At 46.8% G+C, this 26,817-nt stretch overlaps 1 protein-coding gene across 5 annotated transcripts in view; it reads right to left on the reverse strand.

The window, feature by feature from the left end:
• The window catches only part of NRP2 (neuropilin 2), a 115,845-nt gene that overhangs the window by 72,814 nt on the left and 16,214 nt on the right, over positions 1-26,817 (reverse strand). For all 5 annotated transcript variants that reach the window (XM_069483811.1, XM_069483616.1, XM_069483716.1 and 2 more), the window contains exons 3-5: positions 9,068-9,249; positions 2,890-3,120; positions 1,682-1,837 (exon numbers count right to left, since the gene is read on the reverse strand). In XM_069483811.1, the coding sequence (XP_069339912.1) occupies positions 1,682-1,837; positions 2,890-3,120; positions 9,068-9,249 (569 nt within the window). The remainder of the gene's footprint in view (positions 1-1,681; positions 1,838-2,889; positions 3,121-9,067; positions 9,250-26,817) is intronic.

Genomic DNA, 26,817 nt, shown 5'->3' on the forward strand with positions numbered 1-26,817 from the left:
GGTAAATGGGAGAGAAACTCGTGACAATTTGGGTGGGCTGATGCATCGTGGGAAGCCTGCTTTATTAATAAACACCCAGGAGGCATTTTTGCTTCCTTCTTTCACTCGGCTGTCTTGTGAGTTCTGGCATAGAAGACAGACATTACAAAGCACAAGTACCTGTCTTTGGGAGACCGCTCTATAAGCACATTCATGTCACTTTATGTTCCTCTGTGCCACCTGTCTGGGCAAATAGACCCAGAAGTCACTCACTCTGGCCTCATGCCATCAGTTAAATTGCTGTCCTTCCCGTGGATGCCATAGACATTGATCAATATTTGTGTGTGTTTGTGTGTGCGTGTGATATGGACCAGTGATCTCTTTCAGGGATTGAACCTATTCTTTAGCTCTGTGACTGCATTGGCCATTTGCATGACCTGGTACCATCTGCCCAGTCTTCATGAGCTCTTTGATGGTTTTAACCTGCAACAAAACCCAGAGACTTTCCTGCAGGCCAGGCTGCCATGTCTGCAGCTATATATGTGGTGAGCTGTCTACAACCATGGCAGGATTTCCTCGACTCTAATCATTGTTAAAGTGCTTCTTTAGTCCTTAGTGTTATTGTTTGGGTTTCTAAGTGGAAATGGCAGCACATCTGAAGCACATGTCCACGAGCAGCTGACCTGAAGACAGAGCCCGGGGTTGAAAGACTGATGGCCTAGACCGCAAGCTCCATGACAGCTAAGGTCAGAGTGACAGTTTATAACGCTTTGCCCAGTGCCTGGCATACCGCAGAAGCTACAAAAACTGTCTTTATTGGGAGTGTGAAGGGAAAGTCCAAGCAGTTGTAGCAGTCTAGCCAGAGAAACTCTACCTAGGGCCAGAGATGTTTAATGTCAAAAAAGATACATAAAGAGAAATTTAGGCCGGGCGCGGTGGCACACGCCTGTAATCCTAGCACTCTGGGAGGCCGAGGTGGGCGGATCGCTCGAGGTCAGGAGTTCGAGACCAGCCTGAGCAAGAGTGAGACCCCGTCTCTACTAAAAATAGAAAGAAATTATATGGACAACTAAAATATATATATAGAAAAAATTAGCCGGGCATGGTGGTGCATGCCTGTAGTCCCAGCTACTCGGGAAGCTGAGGCAGAAGGATCGCTTGAGCCCAGGAGTTTGAGGTTGCTGTGAGCTAGGCTGACGCCACGGCACTCACTCTAGCCCGGGCAACAGAGTGAGACTCTGTCTCAAAAAAAAAAAAAAAAAGAGAAATTTAAAATGGCTCAGTTTTGAGACAATAACCCCAGATTTAGAGAGGGGGGAAAATGGCCCCAGACTCAAAAAATGATAGCATGAGAGGGACCCTGTACAGATCATTTTAACTAACTTCCCTTTCATTCATAGATGAAGAAACTGAGACATGAGATGGTCCCATGACTTTCCCTGGGAATAACTAATTCTCGGTATACACACACACACACTTATTTTTTCTTTAAAGAAATGAGCACCCAGATTGACCCCTGTTCTTTTCTCATTAATTTCTGCCTGGCAAGAGGATGCAGCCCCCATTCCCTGAACCCCGGGGCCAGCACAAATTTCATGATGTTTCCATCTCCTTCTCTCGCAGAGGTCAGCTTCCCTTCACCTGTGCACCCTCACAGCCCTGATGCAAGGACAGGACAGAAGTTCCCAACTGGCCCACTCACTCTCCAGCGGCTCTTGATGGACCAGGTAGTAACGTGCAGAGAAGCCATCTTTGGCCACGGCCATGTCCGTGTGAAAGGTCAGGGAGAGGATCCCTGTCGATGAACGGAGTTCAGAGGGCGTTTTGGTTCCACAGTACTTGCCAATCAGGGGGCCCACTGGACATGCAGGACAAAGAGAGATCAGCGGAAACGAAAATGTCAAACTTGGTTTTCAACACATTCGCCTTTCCCACCACCTCGTGTCATTCAATGGAGCACCACTCTCTATGTCTTGGCACAAAAACCAAAGACCAAAAGAAAGGTTTTAAGAATAAAGTCTCATATTTTTTCTGTACATTTAAAAGTACTTTTACTTTTTAATGAGAAAATACAAGCCACTTTCGCTGGCTTCACTCTGTTGTCACAGCCCTAGGAGCCAGGCTGGGAAGGTATCATTACAATACCTGCTCTATAGGAGAAGAAATTGAGGTTTGGAGAAGTCATGTGACTTTCTTATTCATACTGCTTAACTCAAGTTTTCTGACTAAGTCTTAAGGGACTTCTGACTAAGGGAGCCACCAAGTCTCCCTTACATTGGAAAATATGCAGAATGACTACAAAACTGAAAGATTTGTTTCCTCTCAGGCACCAATACTGACCAAACTTGAGATTTATGTTGGTCTTCACCTGAGAAGTACAGGTCCCTCTTGGCCTTGGGTGATGCACCTTTTCAACATCTATGATTGTATTAATAATATTACAGTAATAATAATGATAGCAGCTAACTTATACAGATAAGACACAGACAGATTAAGTAACTTGTCCAAGGTTGTACGGTGGAGCCAAGTGGCAGAGCCAAGACTCAAGTCCAGTCTGGCTCTAGGGTGCTTACGTTTGGTTCTAGGGCTTGGCCACTGAGTCACTTTCTGTCCTGACAACTTGGAGCGGAAAAGAACATCACCTATAGGCTTTCTCATCCTCTCCCAAGTACCTATTAGCACGTAGTATCCTATCCTTTTCCAAAGAAATATGCCCAAGAAAGTAGGCTGCCTTTCTGTAATTTCCCTCAAACCATCCTTGGTGAAGGAAAAAAAGAGAAAGTCATCGTGGGTTGTGCAAGAACTCTAAGGAGCTTTGAACTCTTTGTTCTACCTTTTTATCATCACTAAAGCAATCAGTAGGCAAAGGCCTAGCCGCTGAGGAGCACCTCACGACACAGTGTCACTCACCATTTGGAATGCCATCCCAGATGTCCAGCCAGTCGTACTTGCAGTCCCCCTCGCCCACCTGCAAAGGGTCGTGCTCCAGGTCGAAGGTCAGGAACTGCAGGATGATCTCCATCTTGGGCTTGGCCAAGATGGTAAAGGTGCAGTCCAAGTTGTGTGGATACTTCTCGGGAAATCCAGGGGATTCAATCGTGCCGTTGGGGCTTGTGAAGTTTTTTGAACAATCTTCAGAGCCTGCATGTAAAAGAGAACCGTAGCATAAAGAAGAAGATGCCTTTCTTTGCTGCCTCTGTCACATGGGTTATTTAAATGTTTGGGCCCAAATCTCCCTACCCGCAAGGTTTTTGTTTGCACTGGAGTGGCTCTTGAAGCAACATGCTCTTCACAAGCCCTCCAGCCAGTCCCTCTTTAGGATAGAAATTAGGGGGGCACAACTGGCTTGCTCTGCGTATTAGAGTGAGAGGAGCAATTGAGGAATTGGGGGTTGGGGGTCGAGAGAAGGGTGTGTGTGTGTGTGTGTGTGTGTATGTGTGTGTGTGTGAGAAAGAGAGAAAGAGAGAGGGAGATTCTCTTGAAAAGAGGAACAGAGTCTTCTTTCTCAATTACTCAGCTGCTCGTTCCAGAAATGTAAGTTATTTCAATCCTTAAGGAAGGCTTGCTGATTGCCAGCAGGGAAAACAATGTTACCCCTTATTTACTGCTGACCTCCACACTAGCCCCCATTGTACCACAGCCAACTAAGTGCCGCCTTCTCCCTCCAAGATCCAAGGTGCCTCAGGGGAGGGGCAAAGGGGAGCTCGGGTCTCATTCATGTCATGACTATATTAAAACGAGCTGCTCTGTAGTGGTTGGACAATTAACAATCGATGTTTTTAGCTGGTGGATCACGGCGGGGCGTTGGGGATGTTAAAGGCCGCTCCAGCAGCAAGTTTGGAAAAATGCAGCAGTGCACTGACATTTGGAAGGCTTCTGGTTCCTTTGTGGTGAGGATGGCCTTGTTTCTCTCCTGAGCTCTTGTGTCTGTTTTCTTGGGACGCATGGAGGCGTCCTGATTAAATGCGGCACAGATTCGCATCCTGGTGTAAGCTTGGACGGCAGCAGGAGCTCGTAAGAGGATTAGAGCCACCCTATCATGCCTCCAGGTGGAGTCACATGAACCCAGCCACCACTGGCCAGGGCAGCACCACCAATGGGGCCCGGGACCCAGACCCACAGACCCAGACCCACGGACCCACGCAGATGCATAGAGCAAGCACTGATGCAAGTTAACTTGGTGGACACAAATGCTGGACATTTAGAACTGACTTCATTCACTGTGTTCAGATTTTAAAATAAGAAAAGGAAGCAGGATTTATGAGCAAGATAATAGAAACTCTAAGCACGAAGGAAAAGAAAACCCACAGAAATACTTGATAAACCAGGTGTTTACTGGCAGGAAGTGTCCTCTGGGGATCGCACTGAAATATAACTAGGTGATGTCAATACGCAGATCTTAGCCCGCAGCGATGTCTTTATCCAGGACTCCTGCAGCGGGCCCCATCGAGAGTCTCTATTGACGGCTGCTTTCTGGAAAGCATCAAATGTCTGACTTGGAAAAGGTGCCATGCAAATAAGTAGGAGTGGGGGTTTACAACTTTCCTTATCACCAGACGGGAAACTCCAGCATCTCCTACTTGAACATCCATCACCTCCTCACTTCTTCTGCCTTATGCTGTGCCTTGGCAGCGTGGGGACCCAGGACACACAAGGGCAAGTGCTAACCTTTCCATGGGTTCTTTGGCGGCTCTGAGCACTGCGCTCTGCACCCGGTCCTTCAGAGGCATGGCAGTGGCAGGGCTGGCCCCGAGCGAGGGTTGAGCTGGAGCTGCCTCCCAGCTTTGTTTACCATCAGGCTGCAAACTCCTGAGGGCCTCCTCAATGGCCCGGCATGATGCAATTCAGCAAAGCCAGGCCAGCTGGCAGGTCTTCAGGGGGCCAAGAGGAATTTTGAAAAGGTTAGAGTTTATGGCTGCTGTGCAGCCTTCTTCATGTGGGCCACTTAGCTGAGCGTTGCACACAGCTGGGAGGAAATTAACTCTCTATTCACAACATGCTTGAGAGCTAGAAAGGGCATCCTGACATTCCTCTTAGAGTCTACGCTATTGTCATGCCCTCAGAAGGCAAGGAGAAGCCCCACCCCCAGCAGTGGGGAATTTGTGGTGGAATTTTTCTTTGGTCATAGGTGGGGCACAAGCGCTTACAAGATGGACATCCAGCTCATCTGAGAGAGACCTGGAGAATGCGAGAGTCTACAGTATCCATAGTTTCCAGGGCCCTGAGCATTCAACTGGAAAGAATTTTTCAACCTTAGGTTCTTAAGGCAAAAAAAAAAAAAAAAAAGTATCCATTTCTGATATATGGCTATAAATGGATATATCCTCTGGCTTATTTTGAATGAGGTGGGAAAACTTTCGTCTACTTTTACCTTTTTTTATGTAGAAAAATCAAACCTGTCTATTAAAATCATGTGTTTGTGTCTAATTTCACCCCCTCACCATGTGCAGCATGGTCAAAGCATCAGAAAGGCAACTGAATATCAAATGCTGAGAAGAGATCTCAGAAAAGGAGACAAAAGTTGACTCTTGGAAATATCTACCTAATCCAACATCTTTTTCTGCAATGTGTTAAAAGGGTTAAAGGTTAAAAAAGTAACACAGGCAACAAATAGTCAAGTCCACTCAATGCTAAGATTGTCCATAGAAGCTGGAGATTTTGGTTACAGTGAACGATTTCATAGCAAAGGATTCTGGTATGAAAACTGCCCACTCTGTGTTTTTCCACTGTGAATTTCATAATAACTGCAAGTGGAAGAAGAATCTACACATATGAAGATATTTAAAACATGGCGGATTTCTGCAAAGCTGAGCTTTCCTTGACCACAGAAGGTGAATTCAGTTCTTTAATTCAGGGAGTACAGGCAGTGGGTGCTCCAGGTTTTCCCTACCTGTGAATGACCCCAGAAATTTCAGTTTCAGAAATGTCACTGGGCAAACAGGAAGAAAACCTGATCTTGAACTTTGGTCAAAGGAGCATCAGGGGAAAAAAAAACAACACTCCCCCCCCCCATACATTTTCCACTGATTTCATTTCTGATGTTACTTTTTTTTTTTTTTTTTTTTTTTTTTTTTGTTGAGACAGAGTCTCACTTTGTTGCCCAGGCTAGAGTGAGTGCCGTGGCGTCAGCTTAGCTCACAGCAACCTCAAACTCCTGGGCTTAAGCGATCCTACTGCCTCAGCCTCCCGAGTAGCTGGGACTACAGGCATGCGCCACTATGCCCGGCTAATTTTTTCTATATAGATTTTTAGGTGTCCATATAATGTCTTTCTATTTTTAGTAGAGACGGGGTCTCGCTCAGGCTGGTCTCGAACTCCTGACCTTGAGCAATCCACCCGCCTCGGCCTCCCAGAGTGCTAGGATTACAGGCGTGAGCCACCGCGCCCGGCCAATGATGTTACTTTTTTAAGCTTAAAAATTCCTTTTTCTGTTCTGCTCAGGATTTGGTGATGATTGAGATCTTTTAAGTTTGTGAGTTGTTTGGGCTTACCCTTTGATATGTGGACAGTCTAGGAGCACAGAGAATCTTTACTAAACCATTTCACTGAGGGCAGACATGAACCTTCTCCTGCAGCCACACGCACCTGGCCAGCGCCCGCACCGTGGGTTCTACGGCACAGCCCCTCCAGGACAGCGTGCTGTCGAAGGCTTCCAGAGCCCTCTGTATGGCTATTTGCGTATCTGTGTTTACAGTTTCCTCCTTCTTCCTCTTTATGAATCCGACTAGCAAACATAGCTGTGTTTGTTTGGATTTCTTCAGCATGTCCACCCACTTCTTTCATGTTCTGTGAATGACGTAGACTTTGTGTATTTTCTCTCAGGACTCCAACAATGGAAGTAAGGGTATAGGACACGACACCTGCAAGAACGCTCATCTTTTTAAACTTCTCAGTTTTGAATTGTGCAGCCCCACGTATTTCTGTGTTTTACATGGGTTTGACTTCTGTGCTGAGTGTTGTTCTTTGGGACGGGTGCGACGGCAGGCGTGAGTGGCCCTGAGAAGGCTGCTGGGCTCTCACTTTCTCTCGCATTCCGGGGAGCGAGGCTGTTGGCAGGGCTGTCTCTCACTGTGGCAATCCCGTCTACAGGCAACCCTGATCCTCAACCCAGGATGCCCCGTTTCTCCAAGCCCAAGACACCCAGCTTCCTTGATGAGCGCCATTGTCTCCAGACAGTCCCCAGACTTGCTGTCTCGTTCCAAATCCTTCTTCAGCATGTCCTCAAGACAGCAATGCTGAATTATGCTACTCTCTTGTATGTTTCATCTTTTAATAGCCTTCTATCCTTCTTTCAAATTTGCATAACGGATAGAGTGAACATTTACCTCTTCCGTGGCCTTCTGGAGACTGTGGCACTGTGCATTGTGAAATACTAAGCATGGAGGTGTGAGACCACAAATGAGCTCTAATGGTCTGCTCACCCTTGCTCTGACGTCCCTGGGCCAGTTCCCTGGAAGATCTTGCTGGGAGCTGTTTTCCTTTCATGCTCAGCACAGTGGAATAGAGTGACAGCTTTAGCACTAGGGACCTTGCTACCTGATAGATTCTTCAGAGCCGCTCAATTGCTTCCTCATTTTCATAACCACAGCACGTCAATTGTACCTTTACTTAGCACTTACTCATTCTGCTTCATAGTATAGTTTTCCTTTCAATTTACAGACACATTCATCCAGCAACATCGACTGTGCCTCTGTCTGTGCTGAGGGATTACACACCTGTCTCTCCAACTAGGAGACAGCAAACATGCTGTTTTATTCCTTTCTTTTATTCTCCCCACTGCTGGGCGGCAGAGGATGTTCCATCAGTGCTGGTAGCATTGACCCGAAGCTTGCACGGGGCTCAAGGGAACGTGCATTGAGCTATTCGGGGGCCTCACACCAGCCGGAGCCACTGGACGCACAGACTGTCAGTCCCTGTGACCTCACTGTGGTCAGGAGCATGAAAACCCGAGGCAGACGGACCTTCCTGGGACTTGTACCCTGTGACAGCTCAGACTCCCGCGCTGGCACAACACAGTTCCCTCGGCCCACCCCTGCGTCTGATGCCACGTTCTTGTTCTCAGGCAGACAAATCCGACAAATATTTAGACAGAGTGGATATAAAAAGTGCTTTCAGCAGCTACCACTTCCTTTCAAGAACTGTTTAGTGAAAAAGAAAATATATATGAATAGTTCCCCTCACACTGAACTCAACAGGCGCCGGTCCCGGGCCTCTCGATGACAAGGCTGACAGCCTCCCCTTGAACCAGACTCCATCCGTGAGTTGTAAAACTTGGACTGCTGGAGAGCGGAGACACGTGCTCCTAGATGGAGCCTCGGAGGTGGGGAGAGGGATGGGGAGAGGGGAGAACTGGAGGCCACGCCTCCCTTAGCCTGGAGATAAGGAGCCCCATGCATGGGAGAGGAGGAATAAATGTCTGTTGTACCCAGTTATGGAAACACGCGCTCACCCATATTCTCCAGGACTAAAGTTATCTAAGGCGGACCTAATGGGAATCAAGCAGTCAACTTAACACACGTGCAGTGTTCCACGCCCCTTTGTCTGCTATCTTTTTCATTGCTTTTCAGGGCATCAGTTTCATTGGAAAGTCGGGGTTGAATGGGTAGAAGTGGTAATATGGCTCCCCAAGGGGAATTTCTGGGAACCTTATTTTAAGAGTTATGGTGTGACCTCATTTGGAGGGTCATGGTGAGATCTTTAGAGATTCTAAACAATGAAAAGATTATGTCCTCAGTCCCATGTAATTCCAAATAAAGGCAACATTAAACCATGAAGTAAATGGTGGGAAGTTCAACTGAGTTTAGCTTTTTCCCATGAAGATTATTTTGATTTTTAAAAATGCACAAAAATTAGATTCTTTCAAAAAGTGTTTTTCTATTTATTTGGTGCCCCCACTCTGGCCCCTCCAGTTGGATGATAACCTGAACTGGCTCTTCTTGGGGTGTCTCCAGACTCACCCTGAACCTCTCTGCACGCTCCCGCCAGATGAAACTGTAACCCTTACCACCTGTCCCAACCCACTGGGCTGCTGTCTGCCCTTCTTCTCTACCAGGCCCAGCTCCCAGGCCCTACCCGGGGCCACACTGACCTGTCTTGAAGATCTCATAGCGCAGGGAGAAGCCTGCTCCCTGCCGGGCGTAGTCGGAGGTGAACTTGATGTAGAGCATGGAGCCCGAGGAGATGATGGTGGGTGGGGCGATGTTCCCACAGTGCTTGCCCAGGAGGTCTGCAGATTCACTGTCCCCATCCCGAATCTCAATGAAGTCATACCTGGGTGGGGATGGCACAGACAAGAAAAGATCACTACAAGGACATGAGACAGACCATTGTCTCGCTCCCACTCGTGTCTCTCTCCATTCATTTACACAATTCAGGTGTTTCAGACAGATAAATAAAGGGCACTTATGTCTGCTTGCATAGACTGGCAAATAGAGACACAGGAAGTTGCTGTGCTTTGTGAAAGCCACAGAGTGAATGAGCTGGAAGGCCTTATCTCCTGCCCACGTAAGAGCAGTAGCCTCATTCTCAAAACAGACATTTTTTTCCCCTCTGGTAGCACCATTTTCATTTCCATTATGATCTCTCAGAATCTCAGTCTCTCCTTCTTGCTCTGTGTCATTGCAAGCTACTTAACCCCTCTGAGCATCAACTTCTTCATCTGTAGGGCAAGGATCAGAATATCTACTCCAGAAGGCTGGGAAGGAGATGGAATGAAAACATGTAGGGGGCTAGGTACCGTGCCAGCCCCACTGGGGATGTTTCAGAGATGCTGTTTATTTTCCTGTTTCCCTCTCACCCCCTGTTTCAATTTTTTCCTGGGTCATGCCCTCTTTAATTGTTAGTGACAAAGGCTCCCCATCACCTCCCTCCCTAAGATGACTCTGCGAAGTTCACATCAGCAGCGTCTAGTCAACGCACGTTTTTTAACAGGAATCAGCATCGTATTAGATAAGGCAATAAAAACCTTTCTCCAAAAGCAGGGGGTGAGTCCCTAGGGACCCAGCATCTACGCACACACAACTATTAGCTCAGCAAGAGGTGGAGCGGCTGCCCTCCCTGAGCTGAGGCCTGTGCTCACTTTAAGCAGAGTCAGACTGGCCGGGGGTTGGGGGGGGTGGGGAAGACACCTCCAAGACATCCTTGGCTAGGTTCATGGGACGGTGCACACATAATGCACCATTTTATCTTGACAGACACACATTTTTCAGCTTCGGTATGTGCTCTGGCAATCCTCACGGTACTGTGTTTGTGCTCCCTTTCTGGGCTCCCAGTTAATACTCCTGTCACAACTGCTTAGGTGGGAAACTTCCTTCAAATTGCTGGCCACGGTACCATTATTTACCGAAACCATCCATCTCCCTCTCCCTCCCTCTCTGTTTATTTATTTTGTATCAACCGGTTAAAGCCATACGTAAGAAATCTCTTCCTTGTAGGCAAAGAAAGGGTTGGGAAGGCCCCCTTCTCTGGGATGTGCCAGCCGGCTCATGTCACCCCCAGGGTCTGGGGGCGCTGGCTGCCTGCACAAGGGGCTGGTGTGAGCTGCAGAGGCCTCACGTCAGCCCCCGGGAGCCATATTGCTCAGCCACTTCCAAGTTGTAGAGCTGCAAAGAAAGCATATGAGAAAGAGTGGACCAGGATTAGTTCATTCTTAGACCCCACAGGCTGGACTCCTATGGTCGAAAGAACCGCTGAAGCTGGTTTAGAGTCTGGAGAAGTTCAGATAGCAGTTTTCCCCTGGGAGCTCTGGAGAGATGGCCACAGATTGAGAAGCCTGTGGGGGTGGGGGAATCTGTTTAGGTCTGTGATTTCAGCACAGGAGATGGTGCTGACTTTGAAAACATGCTTCTTCACTTCCAAAAAAAAAGTGCTTAGTTCATTCTCAGGGGAAACTCCCCAGACCTGCTGGAAAACCCCTCCTCGCTATTTCTACACTGAGGCAGGCGCTGCCGGACAGTCCCGTTCCACCGAGCAACGGTGACGCCCTAGCAGTGTACAGAGGTCGCGGGGCTGCCGCCTGTGTTCCTTACTCACACAACACCGCGCTCACCTGCACTGGGAAACGCATGCCCTGGCCCAGGAGTCTCAGTCCCAGAGGCGGAGCTGGGTTTGGATCCCAGCTTGGCCACTTTTCAGTTGGGCGCCCTCAGGCAAGTTATTGAAACTTTCTGAGCCTCAGAAATGGGTAAGATAAAAGTAAAATAGGGATATTAGAACTTTTCTCCTGGGATTTTTGTGAGATTTAAACGACTGAATCTAATCGATACAAAGTGTTAGTACACAGTCTGCACTCGGCGCGCGCTTCATAAATGTTAACTGCGATTTCTTGTGTTCTCACCCATTTCAGAGGCGAAGGGGATGAGGCGTAGAGCAGAAGGGACTTTCTCTAAGAGAGCAAAGGTGCAGAATAAGTGGGAATGAAAATCTATTCAAACATTTTGGAAGGCATTTTGGCAAAATGTGACCACAGTTAATAGGCACGTGGCCTTTAGTCCAGCAATCCTACTGCTAGGAATTTTTCCTAAGAAAATAATCACACAATTGTGCAAAGATATATATGCATCTTTGTGCATATGTTTTGAAAAAGCATATGAAAAGTGGGAAGATGCTGTGTTTATAAATAGCATCATGTTTGAAAGTCCAACCACAGAGGGTGGGCAAATCAATTTTGGTATATTTAGAAAATGGACTATTCTGTTGCTATAGTAAACAGTGCTGCAGGTCTAGATTTTTTGTTTTTACTTGAAAAAATGCTCACGATATACTATTAATTTAAAAAAGTAAGTTTTTTAAAAGTATGTTGAATATACGTATACATTTCCTTGCATAAGCATGCAGAAAAAAGTCTGAAAGATTACATATTAAAATACTAACAGTGGCAAGATATATGGGTGGTGCCATAATTGGCCATTTTTACTTTCTTCTTTGTCCCCTTCTATTATCTGAATTGTTTATGAGGAGCCCACATTTCTTTAATAAGCCAAAAATACATAAAGTTGCTTGTATTAGGAATTTTTTTTCAAAGTACAGGAACTGAGAAAAATAATCCAGCTCTCATGATTTAGCAGATAAAGAAATAAATTCATCGCCATCATCATCATGATCATCATCCGGCTCACAGAACTGGAGTGAGGACAAACTAAGACACAGTATGTCAGAACACCTAGGGTAGGGCCAAGGACATAGCCTACACTCAATAAATAATTAAAAAAAAATTTTTTTTTAAAGACCACCAGATAGTTCTAGTCTTTGTGTTGCCCGTTTCTCTGGGACTGACAAAGAGAGGCCCTGACATCCCACTGGCTTGTTCGTCAGAAGTGGGAGGTTTTATCTGGTTGCCTAATCACCCATAGAGTAATTTAGGGGATTAACAGAATCAGTGATGAAGCTACCCACCAAATGCCACAGTGAGAAGCCTGCCTCAATTTACTCAGCAGATATCCTTTTTTGTAATGCGGCCAGCAACAAATACATCCTTGCATATCTACATACATATCTACAGAAGGGATGCATTTTCGAAAAAGGGCCATATAATTCAATCATGTCATAAATTTTCTCTCTGAGCTTGTTAGGTAAAGTACCCATCTGGTGAATCCTTTTGTGAAGCAAATAATCAGCTTTTACTTGAACTTCTTAGGAAAACTGGTTTTTCCTATAAGGTCTGCTTGAGGGGGAAGCGACTCAGTTACAGTTTCGTGGCTGAGTGCCCCCTGGTTTGGTTCTGCCCTGTGGACAAGCCCCACCTAACCACATGGTCTTCTGGCTGGGCTTTTTACATAAAGGGCACACTCCAAATGACATGCTGACTTCATACAGAATGTCTCATTTACCTCCTGTGTGACTGACTCATTTGGGGAAATTTTTTATTATTAGGGATTTGCTACAGCTGGAGTAAATCTCCTTAGAAATTTCAGTATGTTGTCAGGTTCATTCGTGAAGAGTTCGGCAGAGGCTTAGGAAGTTTGTGGCCTTGGAATAAATACGGCTTTGCATCTAGCAGCTGATATCCAGTGTTTGTTTGGTAAAGGAATCTGGGGTACAAACTCAGAGCTCACCCCCTCGATAGTCAAGGGGGGTGACTTAAAAGGCTGCTCCTCTTAGAACATATCACTGATTCTCCGGAAGGCAACATAAACCAGCTAACGGACATATTAACTATGGTGTTTGCATTTCATTATTCATAATCTCTCTTAAATGAAAAAATTCCTTTCAAAGCTTTAACACTACCTTTTATTATTTTATTTATTTTTTTCCTGAGCTGAAGTAGCCATCTCTACTCCCGGTTCTTTTTTTCTCCCTAAAATGGTTCCCCAAGTGCCTTTTGACTTTTCTCCTCATGGATTCTGACATCTGCCTATTGAGCATTTGTCTAGAGAATGCTTTCTCTCCTTTCTTTCTCAACGTCAAAGTCTTACATTTCTCTCCCCAAACCCATATTTGGGGCTTGGGAATCTTGATGGTAGAATTAATTTTAAGAGTCCACGGGAGAGATATGAAAAAGCAACAATCTCATCTCTTCCTCTCATCACTAGGCAAACATGAAAAGCGGCTTTCTAGTTTCCACAACTCTATCCATGCTTGACACTTCCCAGCAGGACACTAAAGGTTGGGTTGCCCAGTGGAACCGGTGCTGGAAGATTCACCAAGCTGGGGCCCTTCTCCCAAGGGGGGATGACGTCTAGCTGCTGTCAGAGTTTACCTTTAGGAGGCATCATAGAACCACTTGTGAAGGGCTTTCTGTATCAAAGATAGAGTATTTAGGTCCTCTAAGTAAGGATACTATGTCCATTCTATGGGATTTGGGTCTACACATCAGAACATCTGTGTTCAAGTCCTAAAGTCATAAGCTTTGCCAACCAGGCAATGCCTCCTTTCACACTGCTTGGACCATAAAACGTTTGAGACTTTTTATATATGGCATGCGCTTTCCAACCCCCGGGCCTTTGCACTTGCTCTTTCCTCTGCTTGCAATGCTCTTGCTTAGTTTTGTCCATGGCTGTCTGTTTCTCATCCTTCAGGCCTAAGTGCCAGTGTCACCTCCTCAGAGGGGCCTGCCCTGACCACCCTATTTCAGATAGCATGCCCTTGCCATCCTCTACTTCCTTTATAGCTATTATTACAATCTGGAAAGGTCTTGTCAACATACTTATTTGTTTACGATCTATCTCCTGCACTAGGCAGTAAGCATCATGAGAGCAAGGGTTGTCTTTTCACTGTTGAATTTATAAGATTTACTTGGTGCCTGGCACATAGGAGAACTCACTAAGTTTTTGCTAAGTGAATAAATGAATACGGGCTTTGAGGTCAGTGTTCCACGTTAAGAAGGGCGCATGCTATCATGATGCTTTCTGAGGGGTTTGCTGTGTCGGTCCATTTTATACTTTCTGCCTTTGTGCCCGGACACATTTACTGAGCTATTCTGGTTGTATCTGAAAACCAAAATGTTGCCTCGTGACTCAAAAACATGAAATATAACATTTTGAGTGGAAGAAACATCTCAAATCATGCTGACAGCATTTTCACTATTAGCGGCAAACAAATCAACTATAATTAAAATGCTGTCAAAGTGATTTGAGATTTTTCTCACACTTTCAAAGTTCCATATTTCATGAGTAGATTATCCAGGCCAGAGAATTTATCACCTCCTGGAGCGCCTTTCTTCCAGGAAGCTCAAAGACATCTACAAACACTGTCTTATTAATCCTTACATTAAAACCTGCGAGGAGACTAGGAGGAATGCGGACGACTTCCCAACAAAGGAGCTGCCTGATAAATGAAGACGCTGCAAGGCGGGTCTGCACAATGCTGAGGTCTCCAGTCAATTCCGGGCCAACGCCAGGCCACCTGCCGCTTGGGCTCAGTATGGACACCCAGGCTTTATGAAGAAACTGGCTTGTTGTCGGGTTAGATTTTTCACAAAGTAAATTTCATTTCCTTGAATTTCTCCCTTTCATCGGTACCATCCGTGTAATAAGAAACTGGTATATCATGAAACGTGCTCACCTTTTATTGAGCATCTACTATGGGCCAGGCTCTCAGTTTAGATATTATTTCATCTAATTCTCATTTAATACATACTGGGCCCTGCCTGTTACAATTACCATGCATTTGCAGATGCAGACTCTGAGGCTCAGAGAGGTTAGGTGACTTGCCCAAGGTCACATGATGAGGACAGCTCAGAGGCAGGCTTTGAACCAGGCAATCAAGCTCCAAGGCATACACACCCCACCTCCCTCTCTTTCTTTCCTTGGGGAATAAAGATCTGAGAGTGGTGAAAACACCAGATTGCCACAGCACAATAGCATCAGCAGGTACCAGGTAGAAAGAATCCTTTTGGCCTCAGGTTTCCACAAAATGGGTATAAGGTATGAAATAGACTTAAAAAATCTTGTTGCTCTGCTTAAACGACATCTGCAGGACTTAGCAAAATTAACAGACAAATCACCAACAGGAACAGTGATTTAGAATTCACGGTTTCAAGACTCACCCGGTAGAAATCTAGCTTGTAAATGTTCAGATGGGATAACATACTAATTTTTGTAAGTGTAGTATTTTTATAAGCACATATATTCATTTGTGAACATATGGTCCATTGAGTGAGAAAACAGCATCCTGTGTATTTATAAGCTCTTAAAGTATCATCTAGAACACATATTCTAAAATCCATGGATTTGTAGTAGGGGCCACACATGAGTTTCAGTGGGTTGGCACACAAACCCCTGTAGTCATGTGCTGAAATTTCATGTGTTTGTGTATACGCGCATTTTCCTAGGGAAGGGGTCTATGACAAAAGAAATCTTAAATTACTGTTACACAAAAACGTATCTGTCTGAGAGTGTTGTACATACTGTACACTTAGTGTATGGGCCTTGTGGATAGATCCAGCTGGTTTCTGTCACTTGCTAGTGGTGTGACTGCAGGCAAAGTACTTAACCTGAGTCTCAGTTTTTCAATCTATAAAATGGACATAATATCAGTCCCCACCTTTTGGGATTGTGGCAGGATTGTGAAGGTAGACACAGGCCCAGCACAGTGTCAGATGCCTTAGAAAACACATGAGAGACACTAGTGATTTTTCTTACTACCACTGTTCGACAAAATGGGATGGTGGACTTGGGGAAGAAAAGAGTTACACACGTGTGATGCTCTGAGCACCAGACATGAAAAGACAAAATTAAAAGCCACAGTTAGAGACAGTCTCAGTGCCCCCAAGCTTGGGGCTAGGTTTCTAGAAAGGCCCCCTACACACACACAAATCCATCAACAGTGCATCAGTCACTTGAGTTTTTGAGATTTTAGTTCAATCTCGTGTTGTTGAGTCCAGGCTCAGATGGGTTCAAAACCACCCCTCTTCCATTTGCTGTGTCTTGAACAGCAAGGTACCGAATCCCCCTACAGGTTGGTGAGTTAATGCAGCCATCCCGGTTCCATGGAAGACCATTTTTCCACGGACCTGGGGTGGGGGTGGGGGTCTGCAGAGTTGACGCACATCAGTAGCTCAGCATGTTAGGTAGGGATGAGGGTACACAAGTGGCAGAGCAGGTGGTTAGACATGCAGGTGGCCAGGCAGGAGACGGGGGGATATGGTCAATGGCCCCAAGGGTCAGGGCCAATAAAAACAGAGAAAAGAAACAACAGCAAGAACTTGAAGTTAGGGATGTTTCCCAGCCCGGAGCATGTGCAGAAGTACCTGCCACATAGTAAGTGCTCAGTGAGTAGACGTGAATTGATACTGCTGCTATTATTATTTGTTACGGGGCTGCAAAGCCCCAAGCAGTTCCCAAACTCTGTCCGTGTATCTGCAGCAGGACCAGGTGCCTCTTTAAGAACGGCTGTTTGCAGTTGCATTTTCTTCCTTCGTTTCTGCCCACCACAAATCTCTGATATTTTGAGCTGCTTATCCACAATCCCCTCGCAAACAGGGTCACCACAGCTCTTTAGAAGGGAGGAAATCTGACCACCCAGCAAAGGAAGTATGCGAAGAGAATAACCCAAAACAAACTGAAGGAATTATTCCAAAAAACCTTGAAGGCAAGAAAATGGAAACTACAAATAACATCTATTTATAATTGCGGGTTGTTTTTCCGCAGAAGCCCTGGGATGATGCAGAGGGCCCCGCCGGGCTCATTGTTCCTCATGGAGCAGGCTGCCAAAAATGGCGCTCGACGTGAGGAAGGAGGCCGCTGCAGACAGGGTGTCTGATAAGTCTCACTGTAGGTGAACTTTCAGAGAATTAAGGGCACACAACAAAGCCGCTACCACTTCTGCCCTGATCCTCTGGGTGAACACCACTTCCCCCACTGACCTGGCCTTCCAGCAAGACACATTCCTGAGGCCATATGGCCACGGATCTGCTCTGCTCCTGGACCAGCAAGCACTCTGAAGGCCACCGGGATGGAACGTGTTTGCTTATGTAAGGAAGGATTTTCTAGGCAACCGGTGCCAATGTGAAGTTTAAGGCTGCAGGGCCGGCTGCTTTCAGCGTGACTGCTGGGTCTTTCTTTTGTCTGCTCTGCATCTATAAAATCCTCACCCTCTGCAGTCAACTTGCCAGCATTTTGTACTCAGACCAGAGCACAAAGTGGGTGAGAGGAGCCTGCAAGTTCTATCCATTTCTTTCTTCCTTAGAGGCAGCAGCAGCAGGGCTGGAACTCACTAAATTGTCCTGGCCTGGGTCAAGCAAGCTATCATGCCTCAGTTTGCCTCATCCGATAAATGGGAACAGGGATCATGCCTCTGTGCCTCTCGGGCCTGATTAGAAGGGGCATAAAGTGACTGGCAACCACTGAGGGGGAAATCAGAGCACATCGCCCTGGGGCCCCCGGTGAACTGAAAGTGTCCCTCCACTTGGTGTTGTGAACAGTTCCCTCCGGGATAGGTGTTCACTAATCCCGGCTCCCGGAGGCTCCAACAGTGACCTCCCCAAACCATAACCTCCCCATCTGTCCAAAAAATGGGAGCCTGCTGGGAACAGAGGTGTGCTGGGCACAAGAGAATCAATCACGGCATCAGAAAAGCCCTTTTTGTTTTTCCCAGGATTTAGACGCCCAATCATTTTTCTACTCCCCTTTGCTGGCATCCAGACTCCATAACAAAACTCGGAAGACACAAAGCTCATCTGGACAACGTGCCATACAGAAATCCAAGTTGGGGACAGTTTGGGAGTAGATGGCAGGTGTGACGGGCCCATTTGTGGGTTTCAGTCACTTGGAGCTTCAGGTTACAGAGTTCAGGGCTTCTCCTGGCTCCAGGGGCAAACTTGTCACTATTGTGCCAAAAGCACTGTGGTGTGGAAATGATGGGCCCGCACTAAATGTCCAGGCAGGAAGGGGCCGCGGCCACGCCAGGGTGGAGATTCTGAATATAGCACTCAGTGGCCAGTCAGCTGGAACTGCTTCCTCCTCTCAGACCTCCACTCGGCCACTGTGCTCTCATGGCTGCAGAGGCAGCCCGGTCCACGCGAGGCATGTCCCAGCACCTGCCTCTCCCCATCACTGAAACGCCCCTTCCTCTCTGAAAGAACTGGTCAGGGTTTGTTGGGGGTAGAAACAGTGAACATTCGGGAATGCCGAGTGCTCCTGGTTAAAGGCTTGTGAGAACACAAAGAAATATGTCTCGAAAGGACATGAGCTCCTACAAGAAAGGGAACCAGGTTGCAGGAAGTCTCTGAGCAGGATGGGAGCAGTGTGAGTCAGACCTTGAAGGACCTTTACTCATCCCACAGCCATAAGCAGGCCGTGTGCTTTGTGCACGGGGCTGCTGGCAGCTGCCTGGCCACCACACTGCAGCCACCAGCGGGGCCCTCACAGCGTGGGAGGAGGCGTCTGTGCCAGGGATGGGCCATTAAGAGCCACGCGTGGATCAGGGCCCTGGCGGGGAAGAGGGTAGCAGGAGAGACCCCCCAGAACAGAAGTCAGAACCCCAACATTTAACCCAGCAGCCTGCCCTGAGGCTTGGACTAAATCCTGTATCTGCTTGGACCTCAGTTTCCCAGTGGATGAGATCCAAAAAATAATCACACTTTCTTACCCTCCTACCACTCTCAAAGGGATGACACATAGATAAATCACTTTGAACTTTCAGATGAAAGGTGCTCTATAAACCTCAGGTCTCATCAACTGTAATTGTTACGGTAATTATTTTAATGATAATGATGATAATGGCAGAAGGGGGTTGGGTGGGGACAGAGCCTCCTACCTTGAGACAAAGAAAATCTCTCCCATTAAAAGCCTGCCTCATGACTCCTTCTGCTCCTGCCTCTCAACCGTCTCTTTCAAACTGCCAGTGCCTGGGCTGAAATATTATTTACTCCTTTCCTTTCCAATAAAACAATTATTTGTTCCACCGTTTTCCCCCTCGCTCGCTCTCCGGTGTGTCTAGCTTCGACCTGACAGCTCAGCCATGGACTGTTTACACGTCTCGCTCACCCTCCAAGGCTCTGGTTCAGCTCCATTGACACTAAAGGCAGGAGAATTCTCTCGGTGTGAGGAATCAATTACTTCCGCTGACACTCCATTACTGGCCCTCACGTCTTCGGACTCCAGATGGAAAGTGAAGGTGGTGGTGGGGATGGCAGGGAATTTGAAGAGGGTGGCGAGGGGGGCTGGGGCTGAGGGAGCAGGACGTGGGTGACAGGGAGGCAGACAGAGACGACTGACTGAGAGGCCTCCAGCTTGCATTTAAAGACACAGAAGGAGCTCTCTCTCCTTGACTGCCCCGCCGGCATCCGGCATCCGGAGGTGACCACATGGCAGGAAGAGGCAAAGAAAAGGAATAAAAAGAGAAAAGGAAAAGAAAAGCCTTGTCAAGGATATCTGAGGAAACCAGAGAGGCCCCAAATACCTAAGCACTGGGACAACCGATGACAGCTCTAAGCAGATGACACAGGTACACAAAGGCAGCTTTGGGCTGTGCTTTGAATCCAGCCCTGCCGTTACTGTCTGTGTGACCTTTAGGGCCTCGGTGTCTCCATCTGTTAAATGGGCATAATAGTAGCACCAGTATCCACTGTGGAAGTTAAACATAGAAAGTTCTTAGCATCAGGCCTGGCAAGAGCTCAACAAATATTTGCTATCACTGTCTAATTCTAACTGAGAGTCCCTCCATGTGACCTACAAACATACAGTTGCGTCCCTAATGGGGCAAAGGAGAAAAACATTTAAAGACTGCCAAGATGCTTGGCTACAAAGCTAGAAGAAAAGGCATAAAAAATCATGTGGGTTTTCCTTTATCATGTGGAGTCTCTGCTGCCCTTCCAAATCTATTAATAAGCACAGTTCACATTTATTTCTTTCTCCTTTTCCTTCTTCCTTTTTAAAAAATTTATTTTGACCCAGCTAACATTTTTCAGGGATTCTCCTTCTAGGAAAAAATTTTGATTATGTAAATTAAATACAACCATCTCCTCTGCAATCAACTGAGATGAGTTGTGAGGCTCGAGGTCCCATAATGAAAGACGATTATGGAAGCTCTTGTCTAGAAGAAAAGACAAGGGCAGCTAATATTTTTTTTTTTTCTGGGATGATTTATCCAGGCAGAAGTAGAAGAATGGAATTAAATTATCTCTTGAGTTTCTCTTAATCCAAAGGTTTAAATCCCCTTGCCACTAAAAAGGACAAAATAAAGAGAATGTATTTTTTTTTTTTCCGTAGTACTCATGACTCTGGCAAAATACACAAATACCTTTTTAGAAAAATCTTTACTTGGTATATTTCCTTCTTTTCTTCATCCCCTCCACACTTAGAGCTCCCACTGAATTTCTTAAGACAGACTCTCAGCCGGTGTAATTAGATGGGAGAATTACATGGAGTTACATGGGGTGAGATGCTGGCCCCTGGGACCTCTGGGTTCAGAGAAGGTGCCAGGGTGGAGAAGCAGAACAAGTGGGATTGTGTATGACAAAATCTCAAGTGATTTTCTCAATCAGGAGTTAAAATGCATTGTTAAGAAGGACATCCACAGTGAAGCTTGCATTGAGACAGTTATGATTGCAACATTGCATGTTTAAAAACAAACTGCCCAAAATAATCCCAACTGCTCTTTAACCTTGGTAAGAGGAGAACAATCTGTGAATTGTTTTTCCTCCACTCCTCGGGCGAGGTGAAGTGGCTGGGTGGAGCCCTCGGTCAAGGTTGGTAAGCGTGGGGTCAGCGGCCAGCTGGGCTCGAGTTAGCGGGACTTGTTCCCATTACTACACCACGTACCTGGAGGTGGATCTGTTTCTGTCATTAGGAGGATTGTTGCAATACAGAGAAGCATTACCGCTCACTGGTTCCTTGGGGGAATCGGAATATTTCTGCGGTTGGGCAGGCAGTAAATAATAATGTCAGTAATAATTTCATGAGTAATCAACCCAAGGGTCTCTCCTGAGCGAGCACAAGACACCCTCTTGAACCACAGAGAACTCTTACTCTGCTTTGTTGGCTTTTCAGAGACTGCGGGGGACACCAGCTGAAGCCACACCTCCCATTGGGCAATTTGGCCTCCCGCCCTCTATTCATAGGAAAGAGACTTGGATTAAGAGAGAGTCTTGTGTAGGAGGAAATTGACCAGAAGAGCTTAATCCAAAGTGTTACTTGGACTTTCCTAGGCCAAACCCCGCTTTCAGGCATTAAACTGAGAGCCCCTAGCCGTAGGGTAGGAGACTGTAGAGACCTTGCAATGGACTAGGAGGCTTGGGGGCAGCAGAGAGTCCCCATAATCTTAGTCTTTCCTGCTTCCTGCCCACAGACCGTCTGGTAGACGATGGAAGTTGCCTGGCCAGGAAATAAAATTAAATTAGCATAGTTCAGGCACCTCTTCACCAGGAAGAGGCTTTGTATCAGCAAGTCACAAGGATGGCCCTTCTTATTCTACTCTTACAATGCTCATGGGGAAGGAAACTGGATTCAGGCATGTTCACTTATTTTGGTTCCTGAAGGCATCAACCCCCTCTCCTTCTTGTGTTTGAGTGTGCTGCTGTCTGCCGGGACCACCAGCCAAATGCACTCCCCCGCTGCCTGGCTAACTTCTTCGGGATCTGTGCGCATAGTGTCACTGCCTCCAGCAAGCCCTCCTTGATCTCCCAGGGTGAGGCTGGGCCTGGGTGCTGTGGGCTCACGTAATAGGCCCATAGCATGTCCCCACCAGACGCACAGCGTGGGGGAGGCAGAGATCTCAGGAGTAAAGAAAAGAGTACAGATTGAAAATTAAGGCATCTAGCTTCAGATCCTCTCTTTGCCACTTATGAGAGTGGGACCACAGCCAGTTCCTTAACTTCTTTGAGCCCGTTTCTTCATCTGTAAAATAGAGAGAATTACAGCAACTGCGCAGGGGTGTGTGTGTGTATGTGTAAAGGTTAAATGAGATAATGAGTGTAAAGTGCTTACCGAAGTTCCAGGCTCATAGGGAATATTCCAGATGTGACATCCAAAAGATGTCAATAATCATCTTTTCGCTTGCCTCTTCCTCCCAAACTCTCAGCTCCATGGGGGAGAGGGCAAAGAGTACAACTTATCACTGTATTCCCAATGCGACCATTGTGGTTAGCACATAGTAGGTGTTTAATAACTATTTCCTGATGAATGAAAGAATGGTCTATTGCCCCTTTGTTGGTGAGAGACCCAAGTCACAGGGTGGAAGTGACACTCATAGCCTGTATCCTATCCTCCTGCAGTCACGATGTCATATCCTCGGATGGATGGATGGATGGGGAAAAGAGATGTGTCTGCCTTCCAGTGCGGGTTCTGGTCACGTTGACCTATTGCCTGGCATCACCAATGTAAAATTATCACTAAAACAATCACCTGCACACATTTGCTTAGCAATGTCCCCAACTAGATGCTGTAGTTTAGAGTTTAGAAATGAAATATGTGGTCCATACCCTTGGAGAATTTACATGCTCAAAACACAAGATGACCACATGTGAACAAAAAACAGACAACTCAGGCAGTATCCAATGCCCTGGGAGTCCAGAGCAGGGGCTGATAAAAGAGATCTGGAGGAAGCAAGGAAACTGAGGGAAAGAGGAGGGGAGCTTCCAGCTGGACACTGTGGAGGGAAGCGGGGGAGGCTCTGAGCTCAGGAACTCAGGGGCTCACGCGGATGCAAGATGGCCTGGCATTTGGCTGTTTGCAAGGAATGGATGGTGTTCCCCGAGCACAGGGAACACCGCCGGCTGGGTGGGGAGACGCCAGATTATTGAAGTCTGGTCTGTTCCCTCTGTTTATGATGATCCATTCAACAACCTGGGAAATGGATACTTTCTAAGATATCATCCCTTACTTTGGGAGAAACAGACACATCTTCCAAGATGCAGGAGGCTCCTTTGGCTGTAAACACACACAAGAGAGCCTTGTTCATCTAGGACACTTAGAGGCCAATAACCAAAACCTTTTTTTTTTTTTTTGGAGACAGAGTCTCACTCTGTTGCCCAGGCTAGAGTGAGTGCCGTGGCATCAGCTTAGCTCACAGCAACCTCAGACTCCTGAGCTCAAGGGATCCTCCTGTCTCAGCCTCCCGAGTAGTTGGGACTACAGGCATGCACCACCATGCCCGGCTAATTTTTTTTCTATATATATTTTTAGCTGTCCATATAATTTCTTTCTATTTTTTAGTAGAGATGGGGTCTCGCTCTTGCTCAGGCTGGTCTCGAACTCCTGAGCTCAAACGATCCACCCACCTCGGCCTCCCAGAGTGCTAGGATTACAGGCGTGAGCCACCGCGCCCGGCCCAACCAAAACCTTAAATATCCAGACTGGGAGGATGTGAGGGAGTTCAGAAGAAAAGATCACGAGCTGCTAAATTAATGCTGAGAACTCCCTGCTCTGTTGCTCTTCCCCTTGGTCACTTTGGGATCACTCCCCATGCTTACTCTGCTGTGGCCTGGCTGAAGCCAACTAACCAGAAATGTTGTCCCTGGTTCTGCACTGGCTTGGGGCAAAGCTTAGAACCCAGAACCAAAACATCCCAATAGACAGCAAGACCTCCGGAAACAAAATTGGTAACACATAGTAGAAAGGTAACAAGGAGTCCCAAGAGGAAGACTGCAGGAGGCAGGCATACTCACAACAGGAAGTGAAAGTGGGAGCATCGACAGAAAATAGTCCCAAATTTTCCCATGACAAAGTACAAAGATGTGGACACAGTTGCTAACTCATCGTGCATCTACGTAAACAAGGCCCAGCAATCTTGCAAAGTAGTTGTTATTATCACAGTTTTGCAGATGAGGAAACTATGGCCTGGGAAGTTTAAAACGTCAATAAAAATTCAAATCTAAATCTGTCTGTTCCACATATGACATTACCTGGCCCCTGTCACAAAAGTGAAGTTTAGAAATATTAATAGAAGCTTGAGTCATCAAGAAAAAAATTGACTCCCCTTAGTGTTGGTTTTATTTAAGAAGACAGGGAAGTGCAGCATGTGATTTAGAATGTTCTTTATCAGAAACCCTTCAAAAAAAGAACTTTCAGAATTTTAAAGGGGGATGTTTCAGTATTTGGAAATTCCACTTAAATGGAATGCCGTTCTTCAATCATATACGGTAAATGAGATATTGTCCTGAACATAACATAAAATCATTAGTATAGACTTCCTTGTGAGGTTTTTAGGCTAAGAAATGTTCTTTCAAGTCTTTCTAGGGGCTCTTGCACTTTCTGAAACCCATCTGGAAATGACTAGTTCTTAAAAGGACCCAGCCTCTTGATTTCGGTTCTATTTGGGTGAGCCTCTGGGATGGTGGGTGCCGTGCCTGTTTGAGGACTCATGAATCAGCTGTGTATCATACGCCGGCGGGTGCTTTTAAAAATACATACATTTGAAATTTTCAACATGGAAAAAACCCTCAACTTTGTGTATGTGTTTCTAAAACCATAACATTCAGCCTGTTAGCTGATGACTCAAAAGAAAGGCCTCTGTCTGCTGAAGCATCTTCCGCTCCGCAGGGAATGAAGTGGCTGCTCTCTGTCTGCCCAGACGGCCCTGAGTCCTGCCCTTTTGTCCCTCAGCCACAGGAGCCTGGCAGTGCCACGGCAGCCTCCGGTTTCTGCCCACAGCTGCTAAACAGACCCCAGCACAGCCTGTGGGTGCTCAGGGCTTGGATCCCTGCAAATGGCTGCAGGGAGGAGTCAGGGGAAGCTCACCAGAGACGGTGGCCTTGGATTGCACCGACTCAGGCAAGGCTGAGGCTTGTGAGTGAAATTTTCCAAGCAGACAGCAAGCTTAGAGGGAACAAAATTAACAAATGGCAGTTAGAGGAAAAGGTCTGTCTGGGGTTTACTCAGCAACAGCCTCGACCTTTGGGATGTAGATTTCAAGGTGGAGGGAGCCAAGGCCCCAGGGGCCGCAGCCCAGGATACTCCTTATATATCGGGGCCCTGTCCCCAGGCCATGAGGCAATCTTTGCGGTTAATCCTGCACACAGAAAAAGAAGGGAAAACCCGAAGGCCACATGCTGACCACTGCCCTTTCTCCACAGCTGGGCCGGCCTCTTTTCCTGATTTTCTTACTCATTTCCCCTTTTTGCTGGGATGTTGCTGCTGTGTTCTATCATCAGGACAGTTTGGGTAGTTTTCTTTTGGGAAGTACCCACCTTCTGGGCCTTAAGAGCCAAATCCAATTCGAAACATGCACCCAAAATGAAAGGAGAAAGCAGGCTGATTTCCTCTGACAGTCAGTGCCTTCCAAACCCAGGAGCTGCCTTGGAACGAAAACGAAGTATGGAAGAGAGAGGGAGCAGGCTGGAGAGCAGGAACAAGGCAGAACTTCCCGGACTTCAATTAGATTAATTGTTCCTCTCACAAGAAAGTAAAACAAGGCAGCAGAGAGAGGGAAGCCCATTTATTCCAAATGCAAATGGCCAAGAGGAAATGTCAAAAATACATCGGAGAGTGAGAGGCTGAGAAAACCAGATGTGTCTTTCTAAATACAAAAATTAATGAGAGAGAGAGAAAGGGGGAGTGGAGGAAAAAAGGGGGAGGGACAGAGAATTAAGGACAAGGTTAAGTAGATGTGGCTTAATCCCAACAGAGCCTCTCTGACATTTGGTACTGGGGGAAGCAGACCCCAGAAACATTTTTTTTCTAACCTTCCTGACCTTTTAAGTTCAAGCCAGAAGCATGAGACGGAGGAGTGAGGAGAAAAACTGGAAGCGACTTAGTGAGGATGGTAACCCAGAGGACACCCTCACAGCCCTCTCCTGCTCCCACTGCAGCAGGGGGCAATGTCTTGTCTCTTCCTGGTCAGAGGCTCCTTGACCTTCAGTTCTCCCCCTCTCTGGGGCTGAGTCCTGAGGGGAAGAGGCACCCTGCAGCCCAAAGCAGGGTGAGGAGTGTTTTCCTGGCCTCTCATCCTTTCCAACATGTTCTAAGCCCTGCTCCCCAGCTCCCCAGCTTTTCCTCCCAAAAGCCATTCCTTCTTCCTCTGTCACTATGAATATACACAAGATGACCTCTTAGCAATTTCCCTGGGAGACTTGCTGGCATAAGCATAACAGAATTTGGCCCTCAGTCGGGAGAGGTGCTTAGTCGAATTTCTTTGAGCTCAGATCCAAGCTCTCTGTGCATTATGCTTTGGTTTGTGCCAGCTTTCTGCAGCCCAGCCAGAGGAGCCAGGACCCCAGACACCTTATAAAGAAGCTCTTCTAACAGAAATTCTTGCTAAAGTTCACTGCCAGGGAATCAGAAACCTTGAGATGCTGAGCAAATGTATCCAGGGTGGGCATTGAACTTAGCGAGGAGCTGATGAGTTACCCTATGTCACCCACTGAGTCAAGAGAGGGTCTGGGACGAGAAACTCCACCTTATGACTCTTTATCACATGAGGCATCCAGCCGGGAAACCCTTTGGTTTTCAACAAAGACTACCT

The sequence above is a fragment of the Eulemur rufifrons genome, chromosome 1, assembly GCF_041146395.1.
Source record: "Eulemur rufifrons isolate Redbay chromosome 1, OSU_ERuf_1, whole genome shotgun sequence".
NCBI lineage: Eukaryota > Metazoa > Chordata > Mammalia > Primates > Lemuridae > Eulemur > Eulemur rufifrons.